General features: G+C 35.9%; 2 protein-coding genes across 6 annotated transcripts in view; one reads left to right on the top strand and one right to left on the bottom strand.

Moving 5' to 3' along the window:
• The window catches only part of BMP2K (BMP2 inducible kinase), a 128835-nt gene extending 110647 nt beyond the window's left edge, over nucleotides 1-18188 (top strand). For both annotated transcript variants that reach the window (XM_032239825.1, XM_032239824.1), the window contains one exon: nucleotides 16087-18188. In XM_032239825.1, coding sequence (XP_032095716.1) covers nucleotides 16087-17507 — 1421 coding nt within the window. In that variant the 3' untranslated portion in view covers nucleotides 17508-18188. The remainder of the gene's footprint in view (nucleotides 1-16086) is intronic.
• PAQR3 (progestin and adipoQ receptor family member 3) overlaps nucleotides 1-18219 on the bottom strand; it is a 58276-nt gene that overhangs the window by 12571 nt on the left and 27486 nt on the right. The window contains exon 6 of one of the 4 annotated variants that reach the window (XM_032239826.1): nucleotides 11580-11634. In XM_032239826.1, coding sequence (XP_032095717.1) covers nucleotides 11580-11634 — 55 coding nt within the window. Of the gene's footprint in view, nucleotides 1-11579; nucleotides 11635-17250; nucleotides 17538-18219 lie in introns of those variants that run through there. The other 3 variants (XM_032239828.1, XM_032239830.1, XM_032239829.1) reach the window with 3 other exon arrangements.

Here is an 18219-nt window from a genome sequence, read left to right as displayed (position 1 = left end):
ATATTTCTTTGCTGCTTTTGCAAATCCATCAAGAAGAATTGCAATATTTTAAATAATTCTTTATTGAATATCCTGATACAGGAACATTTGGCACATGACATTATTCCTAGAGGAGGAATAATGGCCAAGAGCATGTACATTTACAGAATGGATTTATTGCTAGATGGGCCTGCAGAATGAATACACTGATTTATGTTCACACTGGAAGTTTTAAAAAAATTCTCATTGATTTGGAATGCTTAATCTTAAGAGTTTTGATAGTTTCCTCTGTTGAAATATATTGTTTTGGGGAAAATGTACAATGGAGCTGATAAGTAAATACAATGTAGTATCATTTTACATATATATATATATATATATATAATGCTTAAAATATGGAGTAAAATTAGCATAAGATATAGTTGATGGAATTTATAAATTGGTAAAATTTTTTTTGAGAGCAGCTTAAGAATAAAATGTTTTTTGATTTTTTTTAAAAGCCTTATTTCTGGTAACTTAAGAAAATAACATAAAATCTTGGGGAAAAATGCAGCTACGAAAATGTTCAGTACATCATTAGTTGTGGAAACAAAATTTAAAGCACTTTATCCAATAATAGGTGAAATATTAAATTATGGTTTATTTAGTAATTAAAATTTAATGCTGTTTTTAAAATCATGGCAATGAAGATTATATAGCAATGTACAAACGTGTCTATGCTATAATTGAATCAAAAATTTATGATGAAAAGATAACTATATCATAAAACTTTGAATAATATAAGAAAAAGCACTTGTAATCTCATTATATTAGCATAACTATTTGAATTTTGAACTATTCATTTTCCTTGTAGGTCTCAGTTTTATACTTGTTAAGCATAGTGTGTGTAAAAGTTTTTGATCTTTTTTCTTTCTACTTCTGTGTTTTCATAGCATTTTTAAAATAGTGCCAAGTATCCTGCCATTTGCAGATAATTTCTGTTTTAATTTACATTTGCATTGGCACTTCTTATTTCTTCTACCTTCTAATTTCCCAGCCTTGATTAATATGAGCATAGTCTCAGAAGTTCATTCAGGAGCTATTTCCATTTCTATGTATAGTTTTATCTAAAAATCTAAAAGGATTATTATAAAGATTACAGCCCCTGCCTCTCAAGGATTTCAAGTTTGGTTGGGTTGAGAGAGACATGAAAACTATATTCGATTAAGATGCAAATACTACAATAGATAAATTGTTCTGTTGGTGCATGAAGGAGAGAGTTGCCTTATTCTGGTTGAGTTGGGATTGGGAAATGAGGAAAGCTTCATGGAAAAGATGTTACTTATGGTAAGCCCTGAGAAATGAATGCACATGAACTTGTAGGAATGAAGAGGGCATTCAGAGTAGAGAGAACGGTTGTGAGCAAAGGTCCCAGACAAATCAGTATGTTCAGGGAATTGCAGATATTTGAGGATAGCAGTATTAGGTGAGGGAAAAAATTAAACTGGAGATGTTGTCAGGGGCTATCATGATGAGACAATGGAGGCAATAGGTAGAAATGGAAGGACTTTAAACAGGAAAGGAATATGATTAGATATACATTCTAGAAAGATTACACTGGGAAGACTGGGGAATATAATTAGATGTCTGATATTGGAACTAAAAAAACTATTTAGAGCAGTGTACCTCAAAGTGTGGTCTGCAGCAAAATGACTACAGAAATTGAAAGCAAGTGAGAAATAACTTTATATGTATTTGAATCACTAGGACAATGTGAAGTGGGAATTAATAACAAAAATAAGAAATAAAGCTATTGCTTCACTACTTCAGTTTGAGAAGTAGTGATTAAAAGATTATTGCAGCTGGGTGCAGTGATGTCTGTCTGTAGTCCCAGCTATTCGGGAGGCTAAGGCAGGAGGATTGCTTGAGCCCAGTAGTTCTGGACTGCAGTGCCCTATGCTGATCTATTGTCTGCACTAAGTTTGGCATCAATATGGTGACCTCCTGGAAGTGAGGGGGACCACCAAGTTGCCTAAGGAAGGGTGAACTGGCTCAGGTTGGAAGTGGAGCAGGTCAAAACTTTCATGTTGATCAGTAGTGGGATCATGCCTGTGAATAGCCACTGCACTCCAGCCTGGACAACATAGTGAGACCCCCTCTCTTAAAAAAAATAAGTCTGTTGCAAAAGACTCCATGCTTGAAATGGTAGCCTGAGAGATATTACAAAGGGAGAATATGTAGGATTTAGTAACCATATGGGAGGGAGCAGGGGACCTTGAAGGAAAAAGAGGAACCTAAAATGATTAGTAGATTTTTGTTTGAGCAAAATTGGTGAAGTTCTTTTCCGGAAAGGGAGAATATTAGGGTAGATCAAGAAAAGAGTTCAGTTTCCCATAGGTTGAGTGAGTTGTCTATAGTGGCATTGGAATCTTTTTAGTAAGCATTTAGTCACAAAAGACATCTGAGACAAATCCTGGCCATTGGATTTACCATCAAGAAAGTGGTAGTTGATGCCAGTTAGAACAGACTAAAGGAGGGATAAGAAGAAAATTCTGGTTAATTCTAACAGTGAAGAGGCAAGACAGAGAGATAAGAAAAGGGATAGAGAAAGAAGAACCATAGAGACAGAAGTAGAGGAGAGCTGAAGAAAGTACATTTTTTTCCCCAAAAGATTGAGCACATCTTTTGAGATGTCCACAGTAGTAAGGTAACTAGAAATAGTCAATTAGATTTAGCATTTAGGAATTATTTAATCTTGGCAAGAATAATATGGTTGGAATCCTGATTGTAGCGGACTTGAGAAGTGAATGGGAGATGAAGAAATTGAGATATTAATGATGGATTATTCTTTGGAAGAGTCTAGCTGTACTGAGAACAGAGAAAGGTAGGTAGGTAAGGATTAAGGGAAGAATTTAGATTTTATATGGGCAAGACAAAATTATATGATGTGGGAGTGAGTGTTAATACATACAATTGACCCTTGAACAACATGGGTTTGAACTGTGTGGATTCATTTATACACTGATTCTCTCACCTCTGCTGTCCTGAGACAGCAAGAACAACCCTTCTTTGCTCCTCACCCTACTCAATGTGAAGATGAGGAGGATGAGGACCTTTATTATAATCTACTTTCACTTAATTAGTATTAAATATATCTTATTATTAACATTTTGTTTTCTCTAGCTTACTTTAAGAATATATGATATAACATTCAAAATACGTATTAGTTGATTAAAAAGAGTTGACTCTTTATGTTATCAGTAAGGCTTCTGGTTAACAGTAGGCTATTAGAAGTTAAATGTTTGAGAAGTCAGAAGTTAAACATGGATTTTTGACTATGCCAGAGGTTTATATCTCTAATCCCCTGATTGTTCAAGTCTCAACTGTATATAGAAAGACTGAAAGTAAAGGAAGGAGGAATAAAGAACAGTATTCTGGAGGAGATAAATTCAATAGCACAGTTGGAAAAATGAGTGTCTAACAAGACATAAACATTTTTCTCCTTGAGACTGAACAGTTGTAAATAGGTTTGCGATAGGAAATTAAGGAGAATTCATGTATTCACAGTCTGGTACAGTCAGCTGACCTGCCTTACTTTGGACACAAAGAATCATCTTTCTGACTTATTTGTTGCCTTAGTTTATGATATCATTTACAGACTTTTAGGAAGATTAGCTGAATTTAACATTTTGGTGGACTGTGTCTAAAAATGAATCAAGTCTAGTTTTTTCTCTTCTTAATTTTAAACACTGATTTCTGGGAAAGTTAAATTTGTAATGATCCATTTATGCAAAAATCAGTAATTATATCAATAATCTGCTATATGCAAATGTTATATTATTCCATAAGTTGATGATGAATTATTTACCTTTTATATCAGGTTACAAAACTGATGTTAATAGTGTAGTTTATCAGAAAGACCATTGACTTTGGAATTATAAAGCCATGAGTTAAAATCTTAGTTCTATCACAGATTAACCATTTGATATTGAGTGTTGCCAAACTTGTTATCTTTTCTTTCTTTTTTTTTTTTGAGATAAGAGTCTTGCTTTCTTGCCCAGGCTGGAGTGGGTGGCATGATCATAGACTTACTGCAGCCTCGACCTCTTAGGCTCAAATGATCCTTCTCCCTCAGCCTCCCAAGTATCTGGGACTACAGGTGTGCATCACCATTCTCAGCTACTTAAACTTTTTTTTTTTTTGTAGAGACTAGATCTTACTATGTTGCCAAGGCTTGTCTCAAACTCCTGGCCTTAAGGAATCCTCTCACCTCAGCCTCCCAAAGTGCTGGCGTTATAGGCAAGAGCCATTGTTCCAGGCCCAATGTCTTACAAAGTTTCTTTATTTTAAATTGGAGATAAAACTTGCTACTTGATAAGATATTGAAAGGATTAAATGACTGACTACTATGTTAATTTTCTCTTAACTGCTGAATGAAACCTTTAAAATGTAAAACATGTTTGTGAGGATTTTCACTACCAGTATCTGTTTAAAATAGTGCCATTCCTATTTTCACTAAAGGATTAACTACCAGTGTTCACCAGTATACTCATAAAAATCATATTTAAAGCGTGGAAACCCACATTCCCTTTCTTCTCGCCAGGGCACTGTTTTACAGTTAGTTTGCATACCAACATAGGATAGGTGGCTCTGTGAATTATAATGTGGACCACTCAATTTTAATAAACACCTACAATTTCTAAAACGTAGTTTTCGCGAAATTCTAAAATTGTATTTGAAAAGTTTTAGTGACATGTAGGCCATATTAATTAGGTCACTGAAGTTTTAGATTTCTTAGATTGCATTTCATTTTTAATTAGGTTTAGTGAACTTCCTCCATGCTTCCAAAGACCCTAGACCCATCATGTGGGCTTCATTATCTAATAGGAAGTTAAGTTGAGTTTAGGGTTGGGAAACAATACATTACATATAGCAAATATTCTTTGGAACATAACATTCACAGATTATCAGGCCAAATGCTGGGCTATTTTATAAGCTACAATGAGGTGTATGGTTTATTCTTTTAGATTCTAGTGTATAATTCTTAAAGAACTTCAGGAAGTTAGCAATAATAGTTATGATATATTGAATTCCACTGTATACATAGAGTAGAAAATGAGGCTCAGAAAGGTTCAGTGATTTGCTTAAGCTTATATAGTTTATAAATAGGAATCTGGCTTTGTCTCATTCTAAACTCTATTCTGTAAATAGTAGCAAAACAAAGCATTAACCTATTTTAAAGAAAATTTTAACATGAGAAGATAATGGAAATGTTAGTTGTATGGCATTTTTCATCTGGCTGGGAAGTACTGTTCATAACTATTAGGATTCTCTTCTTATACTCAAACCCTGTCATTTGGCCTGCCTTCTGAGAAGTGGTAGATTTTGATAAAAACCTTCTCTTAATCCACTAATCCTTGGGTCTAACATGGTTAAATTGCTGGGAAATGATGGCAGGCAGTATGCTGCCAATTCAAAGTGAACTTTAAAATCTTATAGCCCCTCCCTTACACCCTCAATGATGAGACAACAGAGGGATGTAATTATAATAGCAGTTTAAAGCCATTTATCTTTTATAATCTGATAGCTAAGATAAGAACATCAAAACAAAATTTCCTTGAAACTGGAAGCTTCTTATATGATTAAAATGTACCACCTGTTTTATAACTGAAAGAACAACTGCCCTCTAAATGGAAACCTGATTCTTTAAGAGTGGTAATATGCATAGTATGATGCAAACATGCTTCTCTCTTCACATTGGATACTTTCTAAATATTTTGAGTTTTTTGATGTGGTTTATAAAGGTTTATTTGATTTAAGAATATATTGCAATATTTGTTTAAAATAGTGTGGCTTTAGGATCTCATTCTTTTAATGAAGTATTTGTTTTAAAAAAGGCTATAACAAATATATGAAAATGTAACCTAAGAAATTTTGTTTTAGGCATTGACTACAAACTTTAACTTTTGAGTTTAGAATCCTCTGTTGGACTGTGCAAGGCTATGATATCTGAATTATACGGTGTTCTATGCCATACAATACCTTGCTGAAAGAATTACCAAATTTTAACACCTTCATAAAAGGCCTAAAAATAGCCTTTTATGAAGACTCATAAGCACAGAATGGGCAAATTTATGTTCTTATATTTATTTGGTGAATATAAGCCTGTTTTTCAAAATTATCCAATTGTTATTACCTTGGTCACTCATTTTCCATATCACTAGAGTCAGATTAGCATGTTTCTGAATGCACAAGTGTACATAATTATTTAACAACTTTGTAAGTGAATGATAAGCTTCTTGAAGCCAGGTATCGTCTTATTCATCTTTCTATGCCATACAATACCTCGCCGAATGAATTCATTATCAAAATATACGTTAGTAATCTAACACACACCCCACCCAATATTTAATGAACACTCACTAAATAAAGTGAATTAATGTCAGCCCTATCAGGTAAGTCCTGTTCTTGTCTCTATTTTCTAGATGAGAAAACTCAAGCTTATTTGGATGTTTATGTCACAAGAATTTTGTAAAGTTGAGTATTTTGTCTGTTGATAAAGCCTTATAGTATTTCTAGAACTTAATCCTACAGAATATAAAAACTCTTAATATAAGGTACTCTTCATACAGTTCAACGAAACAGGCTTCATCCTGTTCGTGATTTTTACTTTTCAGGCATGGTTTTGTGAAGAAGATACAAAATAAATGCAAGACAAGTCTCTGTTTGTATTTTGTAGTGTGTTGGTGATAAACTGTGTTGAATTTTTGCTGGTGATAATATTCTACTGGTAGTTTAATTGTAGAATTTACAGATGAGAGTTTTTTTTTCTTTTTTTTTTCCCATGTCCAGCAGAAAGAGCTGCACAGCAGCAGCCATGCGTCAGCACGGCGGCTGGGGTGGCTGCGGAGCAGGGTGCCGCTGGTGGGTTGCTTATGATCAGCTCTGCACCAGTGGCTGTGCCTGGTTTTTTCTTTAATGGAATGAAGCAAACAGGAGTGCCATGTCCCTGTGAGGACACAGCACAGGCCCGGGTGATTTAGGGCCTGTGGGTAACACCCCCCATGGGCACTGAGGAAGGAGAACTGTCCAGACCCCAGGCACAGCCAGTGCCTGAAGAATATCTTAGTTTATAGTGTCATTGCTCAGCTGTTTCCTTTATATAATCCTTCATATATAATCATAGATTAGTTTTTTTTTTTTAGAGGAAGAAAGAAAGAAAGAAAAAGAAAATAAAAAAAAAAAAAAAAAGAAAAAGAATAAAGGAAAGGAAGAAAGAGGAAGAGGAAGAGGGAGAGAGAACAGGGGTATTGCTTTATTGCCCCGGCTAAAATGCAGTCTAAAAATGGGTATGCCTGTAATTATGTTTAATAATAGACACATTAAAAAAAAAAAGAGGGAAGAAAATAATTAACAAGCAGCCAACCAATATTTCATTTAAACCTGTAAATACGTGTGATGTAGTACTGATAAGAGTGTATATTTTGTGTATTTAAAGTGGAGAGTTCTATGAATGTTAATTAAGTCTACTTGTTCTGGATCTGAGTTCAAGTACTGGATATCGATGTTAACTTTCTGTCTCATTGATCTGTAAGTCTCCCACTATTATTGTGTGGGAGTCCAAGTCTCTTTATAAGTCTTATATATCTGGGTATTCCTGTATTGGGTGCATATATATTTAGGATCTTTAGCTCTTCTTGTTACATTGATCCTTTTATCTTTATGTAATATCCTTCTTTGCTTCTTTTGACCTTTGTTGCTTTGAAGTCTATTTTATCAGCAAAAATTGCAACTCCTGCTTTCTATTTATTTATTTTAGCTCTCCATTTGGTTGGTAAATTTTTCTCCATCCCTTTGAGTCTTTGTGTATCCTTGCATGTAAGATGGATCTGGATGTAGCATACCAATGAGTCTTGGCTTTTTTTGCCTGTCTGTGTCTTTGGATTGGGGGATTTAGTCGATTTAAATTTAGAATTAATAACAATATATATGAGTTTGATGCTGTCATTTAATGTTGGCTGGCTGTTTTGCCCATTAATTGATGCAATTTCTTAATTATGTTGATGTTCTTTATTTTTTGGCATTTTTTAGAAAGGCTGATACTGGTTGTTCCTTTCTATTTGTAGTGGTTCTTTCAGAAGCTCTTGTAAAGCAGGCCTGGTGGTGATGAAATCTCTGAGTGCTTGCTTGTTCACAAAAGATTTTATTTTTCCTTCGCTTATGAAGCTTAGTTTGGCTGGATGTAAAATTCTGGGTTGAAAGTTCTTTTCTTTAAGGATGTTGTATATTGGCCCCCACTCTCTTCTGTCTTGTAGGGTTTCTGCTGAGAGATCTGCTGTGAGTCTGATGGGCTTCCCTTTATGGGTAACCTGACCTTTCTCTCTGGCTGCCCTCAGTATTTTCTCTTTCATTTCAACCCTGGTGGATCTGGCGATTATGTGCCTTGAGGTTGGTCTTCTTGAGGAATATCTTTGTGGTGTTCTCTGTATTTCCTGGAGTTGAATATTGTCCTGCCTTGCTAGGTTGGGAAAGTTTTCCTGAATAATATCCTGAAGCGTATTTTCCAGCTTGGATGGATTCTCTTCGTCACATTCAGGTACACCTATCAAATGTAGATTAGGTCTTTTCACATAGTCCCATATTTCTTGGAGACTTTGCTCGTTCTTTTTTATCCTTTTATCTCTAATCTTGTCTTTTTGTTTTATTTCATGAAGTTGGTCTTCGACCTCTAATATCTTTTCTTCTGCTTGATCAATTCGGCTGTTAAAACTTGTGCATAGTTTGCGAAGTTCTCGTGTTGTATTTTTCAGCTCCATTAATTCACTTATATTCCTCTCTAAATTGTGTGTTATTTTTAACATTTCGTCAAACCTTTTTTCAAAGTTCTTATTTTCTTTGCATTGGGTTAGAACAAGTTCTTTTAATTCCCAGAAGTTTCTTATCATCCACTTTTTAAAGTCTTCTTCTGCTAATGAAACACAGTCTTTCTCCATCAGGCCTTGTTCTGTTGCTGATGAGGAACTGTGATCCCCTGTAGAGGGAGAGGCGTTCTGAGTTTGGGTATTCTCAGCCTTTTTAGGCTGTTTTCTTACCTTCTTTATAGATTTATCCATCTGTGGTCTTTATAATTACCGTCTTTATAGTTGGGTTTCCGAATGGACGTCCAACTTGTTGATTCCCAGCGCTAGAAACTGAGCAACCCACTGCGCCAGCCAAAACGGCGGCTTTAAGATTGATGGTGCTTTTCTGACTCTGCACCAAGAACCGCCGCTCCAAGGCAGCGGCAAAACTGCCTCACCGGCCTCAAGAGTCGTGCTGGCGACACGTTTGGCTCCTCCGCTGGGAATCTCCTGGTGGGTGAGCAACAAAAATTGATCTGAAAGTGTGGCGTCCTCTCGCTCTCTGCTCTTTCAGTGGGAGCTACAATTCCGAGCTGCTAGTGATCAGCCATCTTGGATCTCTCTCCAGATGAGAGTTTTAAGCCAGTCTCATCAGCAGAGAAGTCACTATGGCTTTGATATATGGCCTTAAATTTGGGCAGGTCTCAAGTTTCTTATGTATAAAAAGAGGTTGGACTAAATCTCTAAAAATCCTTTATTATGCTTTCAAGATATAATTGGAGCTATGAAAGAGGATTAACACCACTAAAAGGAAAAAGTGCAAAGAGATAGGAGAAAGACAAGGACTGAGTTTTGAGTATTAACAATGCCTATCTTTGAAATGATAGGAACTCATGACAATAAACTGACGTGGAAAACAAGGAAAGTTTCTGAAGATGTGCTTAATAAGATTGAAGAGAAAAAAAATTCTAAGAAAGATCATAGTAAACAGTACAGAACATTTCTGCCCTAAAATGTTGTGGGAACCTAATAGTAGGGAGATAAAAGATAATATATGAAAAACCCTTGGCACTGTGCTTCAGGATATTACTTCCCATTCCCTGTGATTCATTTCTTATTCAAGTATGATTTGTGTCCTCCTGACACTTCAGTGGTACTTCATTGCTCCAACATTTTTTGCAATACTTATAATTTCCCTGAGAGACTGTTTACAAACCACACAAGAGAAATTAAAACTTTGTAACCTAGCATTGCTATTCTTAATAAATTACCCAAATCTGCATTGTCTTAATCACTCACCTTATTCTCAGAATTTGGCTCTGAATGAATTTTGGCTGTTTCCAGCAATCAGACTCAACCTCAAAAGATGAAGACTCGCTCTCATTTTCAGACAGTAGAATACAACAGAAGTAAAGAATTGAAAGAGCACAGCACTTGAGACTTGCTTTCTGGTCCAAGTTCCTCTGTTAAGTAAATGTATACCTTTGTTTAAGTTCTATTTGAAATGGCTTAATTAATAATGACATAATTATGTATTGTGAAAGTCTATGATTTTATTTTAACTAGGCTCTGAAAGTTAGATAGTTATAATTCTATCTACAATAATGAATCTTTGAAAATTTTGTTCGTTTTTTTAAAAAGTAGAAAAAACATTCTTGGTAACTCTGTACCTAAGCTACCTAAAGAAAATTTAATTCCATATTTTTATATAAATATGTGGAATATATGAATGTATTTCTATTTTGAGGTTTGTTTTCACTAAAAATCTACTTAGTATTATGTTTTGACTAATGGTCTACTGGCTTATTCTTAGTTGGGGAGCAGCATTTGAAATAACAGCTTTCGATTAATTGATTAAACCTTTTGTTAAGTTTTGTTTACAGATATTGGTTGATCATATAGATTTTTGCATGGCATAACTTGCTCAGTGTCACTAATTAACATGCAACTTGCTAATAAAAAAGGTAAAATTTTTAGTTTGTAGTTCAAAAGCACAAAAACAGAAAAAAAGAATATCCTGACTAGAAACCATCAAAATATCATTCTACTGTATTTAGTTAAACAAACACAACAAACAAACAAACAAATGAATGCCTTACTTAGAGCCAAAAATAAAAACAAGGGGTGAATATATGAAATTTTACAATATACCAAAGTAAATTAATGTAACTGAGGTATGATTCTGGGCACTATCTAGACAGTTTTTGATGCTGTAAATACATGTTCTTTGTACTTATTCTAAATATACCCCTGTCTCCCACCTATTTGAAGAATAGCTATTTTTATCTTAATAATACAGATCTCAGTAAATAGGAGGATTATTAGGATTTAGGATATACTGAATTATAAAGCAACATATTTAGGTTTATACTTTTGGGAAATTAACTTTAGCAGTGAAATAATCCTGATTAAATTTCATAGTAAATCAGATGTGTATTATTTAATCTAACAACTAGTGGGAATCTGGCCCCAGAAACAAATAGTTGGAATATCTGAATTTTTTTTTTTTTAAATTACAGCACTATGTTTAGGCAAAGAAATGGAGCATAAACATTTATGGCATTCTTAGCTAGAAGTCACATTCTAAAGTGCTATACATCGTATAGTTATAACCAGCTACTTATTCTGGCAGTCTTTTATGTCTATGGAATAGGACTGAAAGCCTCAGAATATATCTAAGTACTTTTTGGGTAATTTCCCTCTTTCCCAGCCCTTCTATATTTTCATAATGAATAGAAGATGATTATGTAAATCGCTGTTACTGCAGAAAGAGAAACTTACCTTGGATTGTGGTAACTTGCAGCCCTGGAACTTAACTTTTCCTCAGCAGGAGGTGCTGGAGAGATAAAAGGATTAATAGTTTCTCTTAGTATGCTTTCGGAGAGCCTCATTACTGCTTTTTACTTTTTTTTTTAACTGTTTATAATAGCAGTAAAAGGATAGGAATATTTAAAACAATGTCAGCGTGGGTTGCAAGAATATGGGAGAAAAAAAGAATTTGGATATTTTTGGTTGTTATTTTAGTTTTAAGAAGGGGGGGACAAAATAAGTAAAACCAGTCTTAACTACACCAACAGAAAATTTCCTTAGTTGCCAGTACTATTTGTGGATATAATCTGAAACCACAAAGGTGGCATAGATGATTGTGTCTTTTCTTGCTGTTTTTGAAAGTGTGTTTCCATTTCGCATACTGTGTTCTCAAAAATAGCTGTCTAAAAATCAAAAATATAATTTTCAGGATCTAAAATGCACCCTTATGCTATGTGGATATACATTTGTTGGTATACTTATTTCTGGTCAATTCTGAAGTGGATCTTAGCTTCCCTTGGATTAGCCATAGACTTGCTTTCTTCTTCCCACGGATCTCCCTCATTTATATTCACCTGCAACCATTGGGCCCAGAAAAGTTACTAGAAGTTTGTTGAGTATGGTGGATGAAATAATTTAATATAGCTATTCCCTGGACATGATGATGGTAGAGTGCTTATTACGTGTCAGGCACTGTTTCAAGTCCTTTCTTCACAACAAACCTATGAAATAAAACCTGTTATTCCATTCTGTGTATAAAGAAACAGTGGAATAGTGGTGAACTTGTCAAGATTGTTATTGGGTTAGGTTTATTAGCTGTGTTAATTACCCATAAGGAGGGAGTAATAGTATATAAAGTAAAATTGATACTAAAAAAGGAGGGTTTCTTTTTTCCCCCTCAAGGAAAAAGTACATGAATCATGGTTGTATCTGAAATGCCAAGAAACTAGAAACAACCTAGATGTTCTATTGTTAAATAGTGAACAGTTATATATACAGTATTTTATATTTATATGAGACTAAGTAATGGACTATGTTGATACCTGGAAAGATGCATTAAAAATAGTAGGTTAACTCACAGATTTATACCCACACTGACAATTATAAATGTGTATTTCTATTAATAGAACTTTGATAACCTGACAAAGGGTCAACAGAATGAGGAGTATAAAGTGACAAATGTCTTCTGAAAAGTAATGGTGGCCAGTTGGATAATGAAAACAGTAAATTTTAAGAAGACTAGGGATTACAATATAATTTTCAAAAGAAAGTGAATTTAAATTCTCTTCCAAGTGACACTCTCCAAGATGAAATATCTGTCCTGTGTTAAATGTTCCCGAAGACCTTCAGGAACACAACTAAGTGCCCTAGAAATGGAAATTTTCAAGATAAGTTGTACAGCAGCATTTTCTCAAGTACTTTTGCATAGTTGATTTTAAAGGTTAACAGGCATTACATGTAAATAAAAGGGTAGGGAAGATAATTTGGGAAATCCTAGGGTTCATAAAATTAGATTCTTTTGTGTAGTAATCATTAGCGTCTTTAATGAGCATATTCCAGGTGAGTAGAAGTGGAGGCAGAATGTGGAGTGCATCATTTCATAGACTTGTTTGCCTGAGACCATAGAACTATTTCGGTTGGTTCTTGTTACAGAAATAGCCTCTGCAAAATATACTTTGGGAAACATTGGAATGTTATTTGGAGGTGTCTGTGAGCAGGCCTGAGGCATGGATGTGTGGCTGTGGGTGGGTATGCAGCTCGAGGAGTAATACGTTAAATGTTCCACAGTCAGGGACAATGGGAAGTCTTCTGGAAGCATACATATTTTGTCTTACTTTATTTTATTTATATTTTCTCCTCTTTCCATATTTTGCTTTTCAATAAAAATTCATGAAAACAAATTCGCTAATCTAAAAGTAATCTTCGTTTTTAATATCATAAGTATGCTGTATGGGGAGAAGTCAAACTTGAGAATCTGCACTTGATTTGCTTTTAGTCTGGAAGGATAACAAATACACCATGTAGCTCTTGGCTGGTTTTAAGGAACTGGCAGAATATTATATTTGCATTTAAGTATAACCTGCCGGTATTCTCCACACTTGTCTTCCACACATTCTTTAGCACCACAACTCATGTCAACATTGCTTACAAACTGTGCAAGATGACCAGATCCAGTGGCCATTTTCTATCCTTAGTTTACTGGACCACTTTGCACCCTTGAGCTCAGTTGTCTGCTACTTCCCTGAAAACATTCTTCTCTCTCCGTTTCTGTGACATTGCACTCAGCTGTTTTCTTCCTCCTCTCTGGCTGTTACTTTTGCAGGTTCATCCTCCTCTGCTGACTTCTGAATGTTTTACACTGAGGGCTCAGTTTTGGACCTTGTTTTCTTCTTCTATGCTTTCTTCCTAGGTGATGTCCTTTAGTCTTGTGGCTCTCTCTGAATACCAACTACATAGTGATAACTCCCAAATCTATTTTCTTCAGCCAAAAACTAACCATTGTTTTCAGGTCACAGATACCTAACTGCTGTACACTTAAATTTGTCTCATGTATATGTCAAGCTTAATGTCTCCAAACAAAATTTTTAGTACTCCTCTTCACTTTCCAATTTATTCATTTTTAAAAAAGTTATGCTCATTAATTTTTTTTGTATGTGTATGGGTACATAGTAGGTGTCTACATCTATGGGGTACACGAGAGACGTTGATACAGGTATACAGTACATAATAATCACATCAGGGTAAATGGGTATCTACCATGCCACTCTTTCTGTGTTAATGATACTACCATCCACCAAAAGTTTTCCTCTTCAATCTCTATTTTTTCTGCTTCAATCTACCCTGCCACCACTGTCATCCAGGCCACCAAAAGCTCTAACTTGCATTACTATAATTTACTTTTGCCTGAACTCCTCTTGTTACCTCCCCTTAGTCTTTTTCTTTTATTTTTCTTTTTTGAGATGGAGTTTTACTCTTTCATCCAGACTGGAGTGCAGTGGCATGATCTTGCTTATTGCAACCTCCACCTTCTGGGTTCAAGCGAGTCTCCTACCTCAGCCTCCCCAGTAGCAGGGATTACAGGCGCCTGCCACCATACCTGGCTAATTTTTGTATTTTTAGTAGAGACAGGGTTTCACCATATTGGCCAGGTTGGTCTCAAACTCCTGACCTCGTGATCCACCCACCTTGGCCTCCCAAATTGCTGGGATTACAGGCGTAAGCCACCTTGCCAGGCCCCCTTAGTCTTTTTCTATAGAGCAGTCATTTTTTAAAAAAAAATGTAAACCTAATCATGACACTCATTTTAATAATAGCTTTCCCATTATACACTGAATTTTGAATAAAATCTATGCTGGTTATCATGGCCTTAAAGGACCTTCACAGTCTGGCTTTTTCCAGTCTTCCTTACCTTATCTTGTATCTTATCATCCCTTGCTCACTATGCTCCAGGCACACTGGCCAATTTTCATCTCCTTAAATATGCCTTCATATATACCACTGCTTTTATGGGAAGCAGCTTCCAGCTTATCCTTTGCATGGCTGGCTCTTTCTTATTGTTTAGTCCTAACTGTCATCTTAGGGAGGTCTTGACCAACTGTCCAGAGTAGGTTTATGTGCCCATTCCCTGCTTTCCTTTATTTCAGAGCACTAGTCACAATTTGTGTTTACTTACAACCCCTGAAAGCGGAAGCCATGTTTCTTTTACTTACCAGTGTATGTATAATCAGTGTATAGCAAAGTGTTCCATATTTCTTTTGTTGAATGAACTCAGAAAATGAAGTGACTAGATGGATTCTGAGCTAAAACATCTCCAGAGGGTTTAGATTTGTTCTTAAAGGCATATTTTAATGTAATGTATAGGTATTATAATTAAAAGAAGACATAGCATCTAGAGAAGGCAGATGTCCTTGGTACAGTCTCCATTTAGTATCTGGTCCTTAGCTTTGATCAGGCCGTTCATGCTAACTTAACTCAAAAGATACTCGCTTGTAAAAAATAGAATGCTGATTTAAAAAAAAAAATAGTCAAATGTATAACTGAGCAGGCAGGCTGTTCATGCTTGTTAATCTCTATGGGAAAACTTTTATAAGAGTTGAAATACAAGCAGAAGGTGTTTGGTGAATGTGGGATCTGAGCTTTCAGAATTAAAATAATCTTATTTTCATGGTGGGGTGAAGAAAATTTGCCAGTCTACTACATTCTGGGTGCTATAAAGAAAATTTGGCTTTTAGCAAGGGTATGATAAGGAGACAATGTGTAGGTCCAGTTATGAGTAAGTCCGTCTACATTAAGATTTAACCATCTACTTGAGGCCAAATGTATTCTCTAAGTCTAATGACAAAGAATTGACATTATTCTTTCCTTGAAGGGAACTGGTATGAGGAATTTGTAATACCTTGGGTAATACATATTAACATTTAGTGTAAGAGGATTCTGAAATGCATTGGAGTGCTATAATAATTTTTCTTTGAACTTGCAGGTTCTCCTGAAAAGAAAGGTGAACATTCATCTATAAATCAAGAAAATGGCACTGCAAACCCTATCAAGAACAGTAAAACAAGTCCAGTATCTAAAGATCAGCGGACTGGAAAGAAAACCTCAGTACAGGGTCAAGTGCAAAAGGGGAATGATGAATCTGAAAGTGATTTTGAATCAGATCCCCCTTCTCCTAAGAGCAGTGAAGAGGAAGAGCAAGAGGATGAAGAAATTCTTCAGGGAGAACAAGGAGATTTTAATGATGATGATACTGAACCAGAAAATCTGGGTCATAGGCCTCTCCTCATGGATTCTGAAGATGAGGAAGAAGAGGAGAAACATAGCTCTGATTCTGATTATGAGCATGCTAAAGCAAAGTACAGTGACATGAGCCCTGTTTACAGAGACAAATCTGGCAGTGGACTAACCCAAGATCTTAATACAATATTCCTCGCCTCATCTCAGTTAACCTGTGATGTTGGAGTGGAGACTCCCAAACAGGAGTTTGATGTATTTGGCGCTGTCCCCTTTGCAGTGCATGCTCAACAGCCCCAACAAAAAAAGCATGAAAAGAACCTTCCTCAACACAGGTTTCCTGCTGTGGGACTCGAGCAGGAAGAATTTGATGTATTCACAAAAGCGCCTTTTAGCAAGAAGGTGAATGTACAGGAATGCCATGCGGTGGGGCCTGAGTCACATACTCTCCCTGGATATCCCAAAAGCGTAGATGTTTTTGGCTCCACTCCATTTCAGCCCTTCCTCACATCAACAAGTAAAAGTGAAAGCAATGAGGACCTTTTTGGGCTTGTGCCCTTTGAGGAAATAGCAGGGAGCCAGCAGCAAAAAGTCAAACAGCGCAGCTTACAGAAACTCTCCTCTCGCCAAAGGCGCACAAAGCAGGATATGTCTAAAAGTAATGGGAAGCGGCATCATGGCACACCAACTAGCACAAAGAAGACTCTGAAGCCTACCTACCGCACTCCAGAGAGGGCTCGCAGGCACAAAAAAGTGGGTCGCCGAGACTCTCAAAGCAGCAATGAATTTTTAACCATCTCAGACTCCAAGGAGAACATTAGTGTTGCATTGACTGATGGGAAAGATAGGGGGACTGTCTTACAACCTGAGGAGAGCCTGTTGGACCCCTTTGGTGCCAAGCCCTTCCATTCTCCAGACCTGTCATGGCACCCTCCACATCAGGGCCTGAGCGACATCCGTGCTGATCACAATACCGTCCTGCCTGGGCGGCCAAGACAAATTTCACTACATGGGTCATTCCATAGTGCAGATGTATTGAAAATGGATGATTTTGGTGCCGTGCCCTTTACAGAACTTGTGGTGCAAAGCATCACTCCACATCAGTCCCAACAGTCCCAACCAGTCGAATTAGACCCATTTGGTGCTGCTCCATTTCCTTCTAAACAGTAGATACTTCTGATGGATTCTTGGCATTAACTCCTGTTTCAAAAAAGTATGAATAGTTTTATGAATTTGAAAAGAAAATTTGATAGCTCTTTATATCATTCTTAAAGATCAATCAGAATAGGTGATTTTAAAATAAACCAAATAGAAAAATGAAGTATCTCTACAGGGTAGTAACTTGATGCCTCTTCCAAGCAGGAGAAAAGGGAGCTAAATTGCAAGCTCTAACTAAGGGTTTCTGCTACTGACATCACAACACAGAAATGCAAGTGTGGTACTTCCGGTGAAAGTACATGGCACCTTTCCAGGTGTGTAGCCACTGAGAAGGGACAGTAAAACTGTTATTTTTGATACCAGAATGTCATTTTTGTGTGCATATCCCTAAAATTAGGGTTATTTGTACATATACTAGTTATGCTTGTGAATTTTTTTTAAGGTCTCTTCTAATTTCCACACAGTTAAAATCAATCTAGTTCTCTTAAAGCATTAGAAAGTTATTATCTGGAGAGTGCAGAGATTTCAGTGCATACACCTTTCTCCACAAAGCAGAGCCAGAAGTAACTGACAATTGTGCCTAAAACTCTCATTTTTAAAAACAAGTGCCATTAATATGGAATATGTAGATAAACATATGAAATAATGTGTATGTTAATTAGCTCAACTTAGCTGTTTCACAATTTACATATTTCAAAACAATGTTATACATTTTATATATATA

The sequence above is a fragment of the Sapajus apella genome, unplaced genomic scaffold (assembly GCF_009761245.1).
Source record: "Sapajus apella isolate SASKATOON/1434 unplaced genomic scaffold, GSC_monkey_1.0 scaffold45, whole genome shotgun sequence".
Taxonomy (NCBI): domain Eukaryota; kingdom Metazoa; phylum Chordata; class Mammalia; order Primates; family Cebidae; genus Sapajus; species Sapajus apella.
This window is presented reverse-complemented; position numbering and strand designations above follow the sequence as displayed.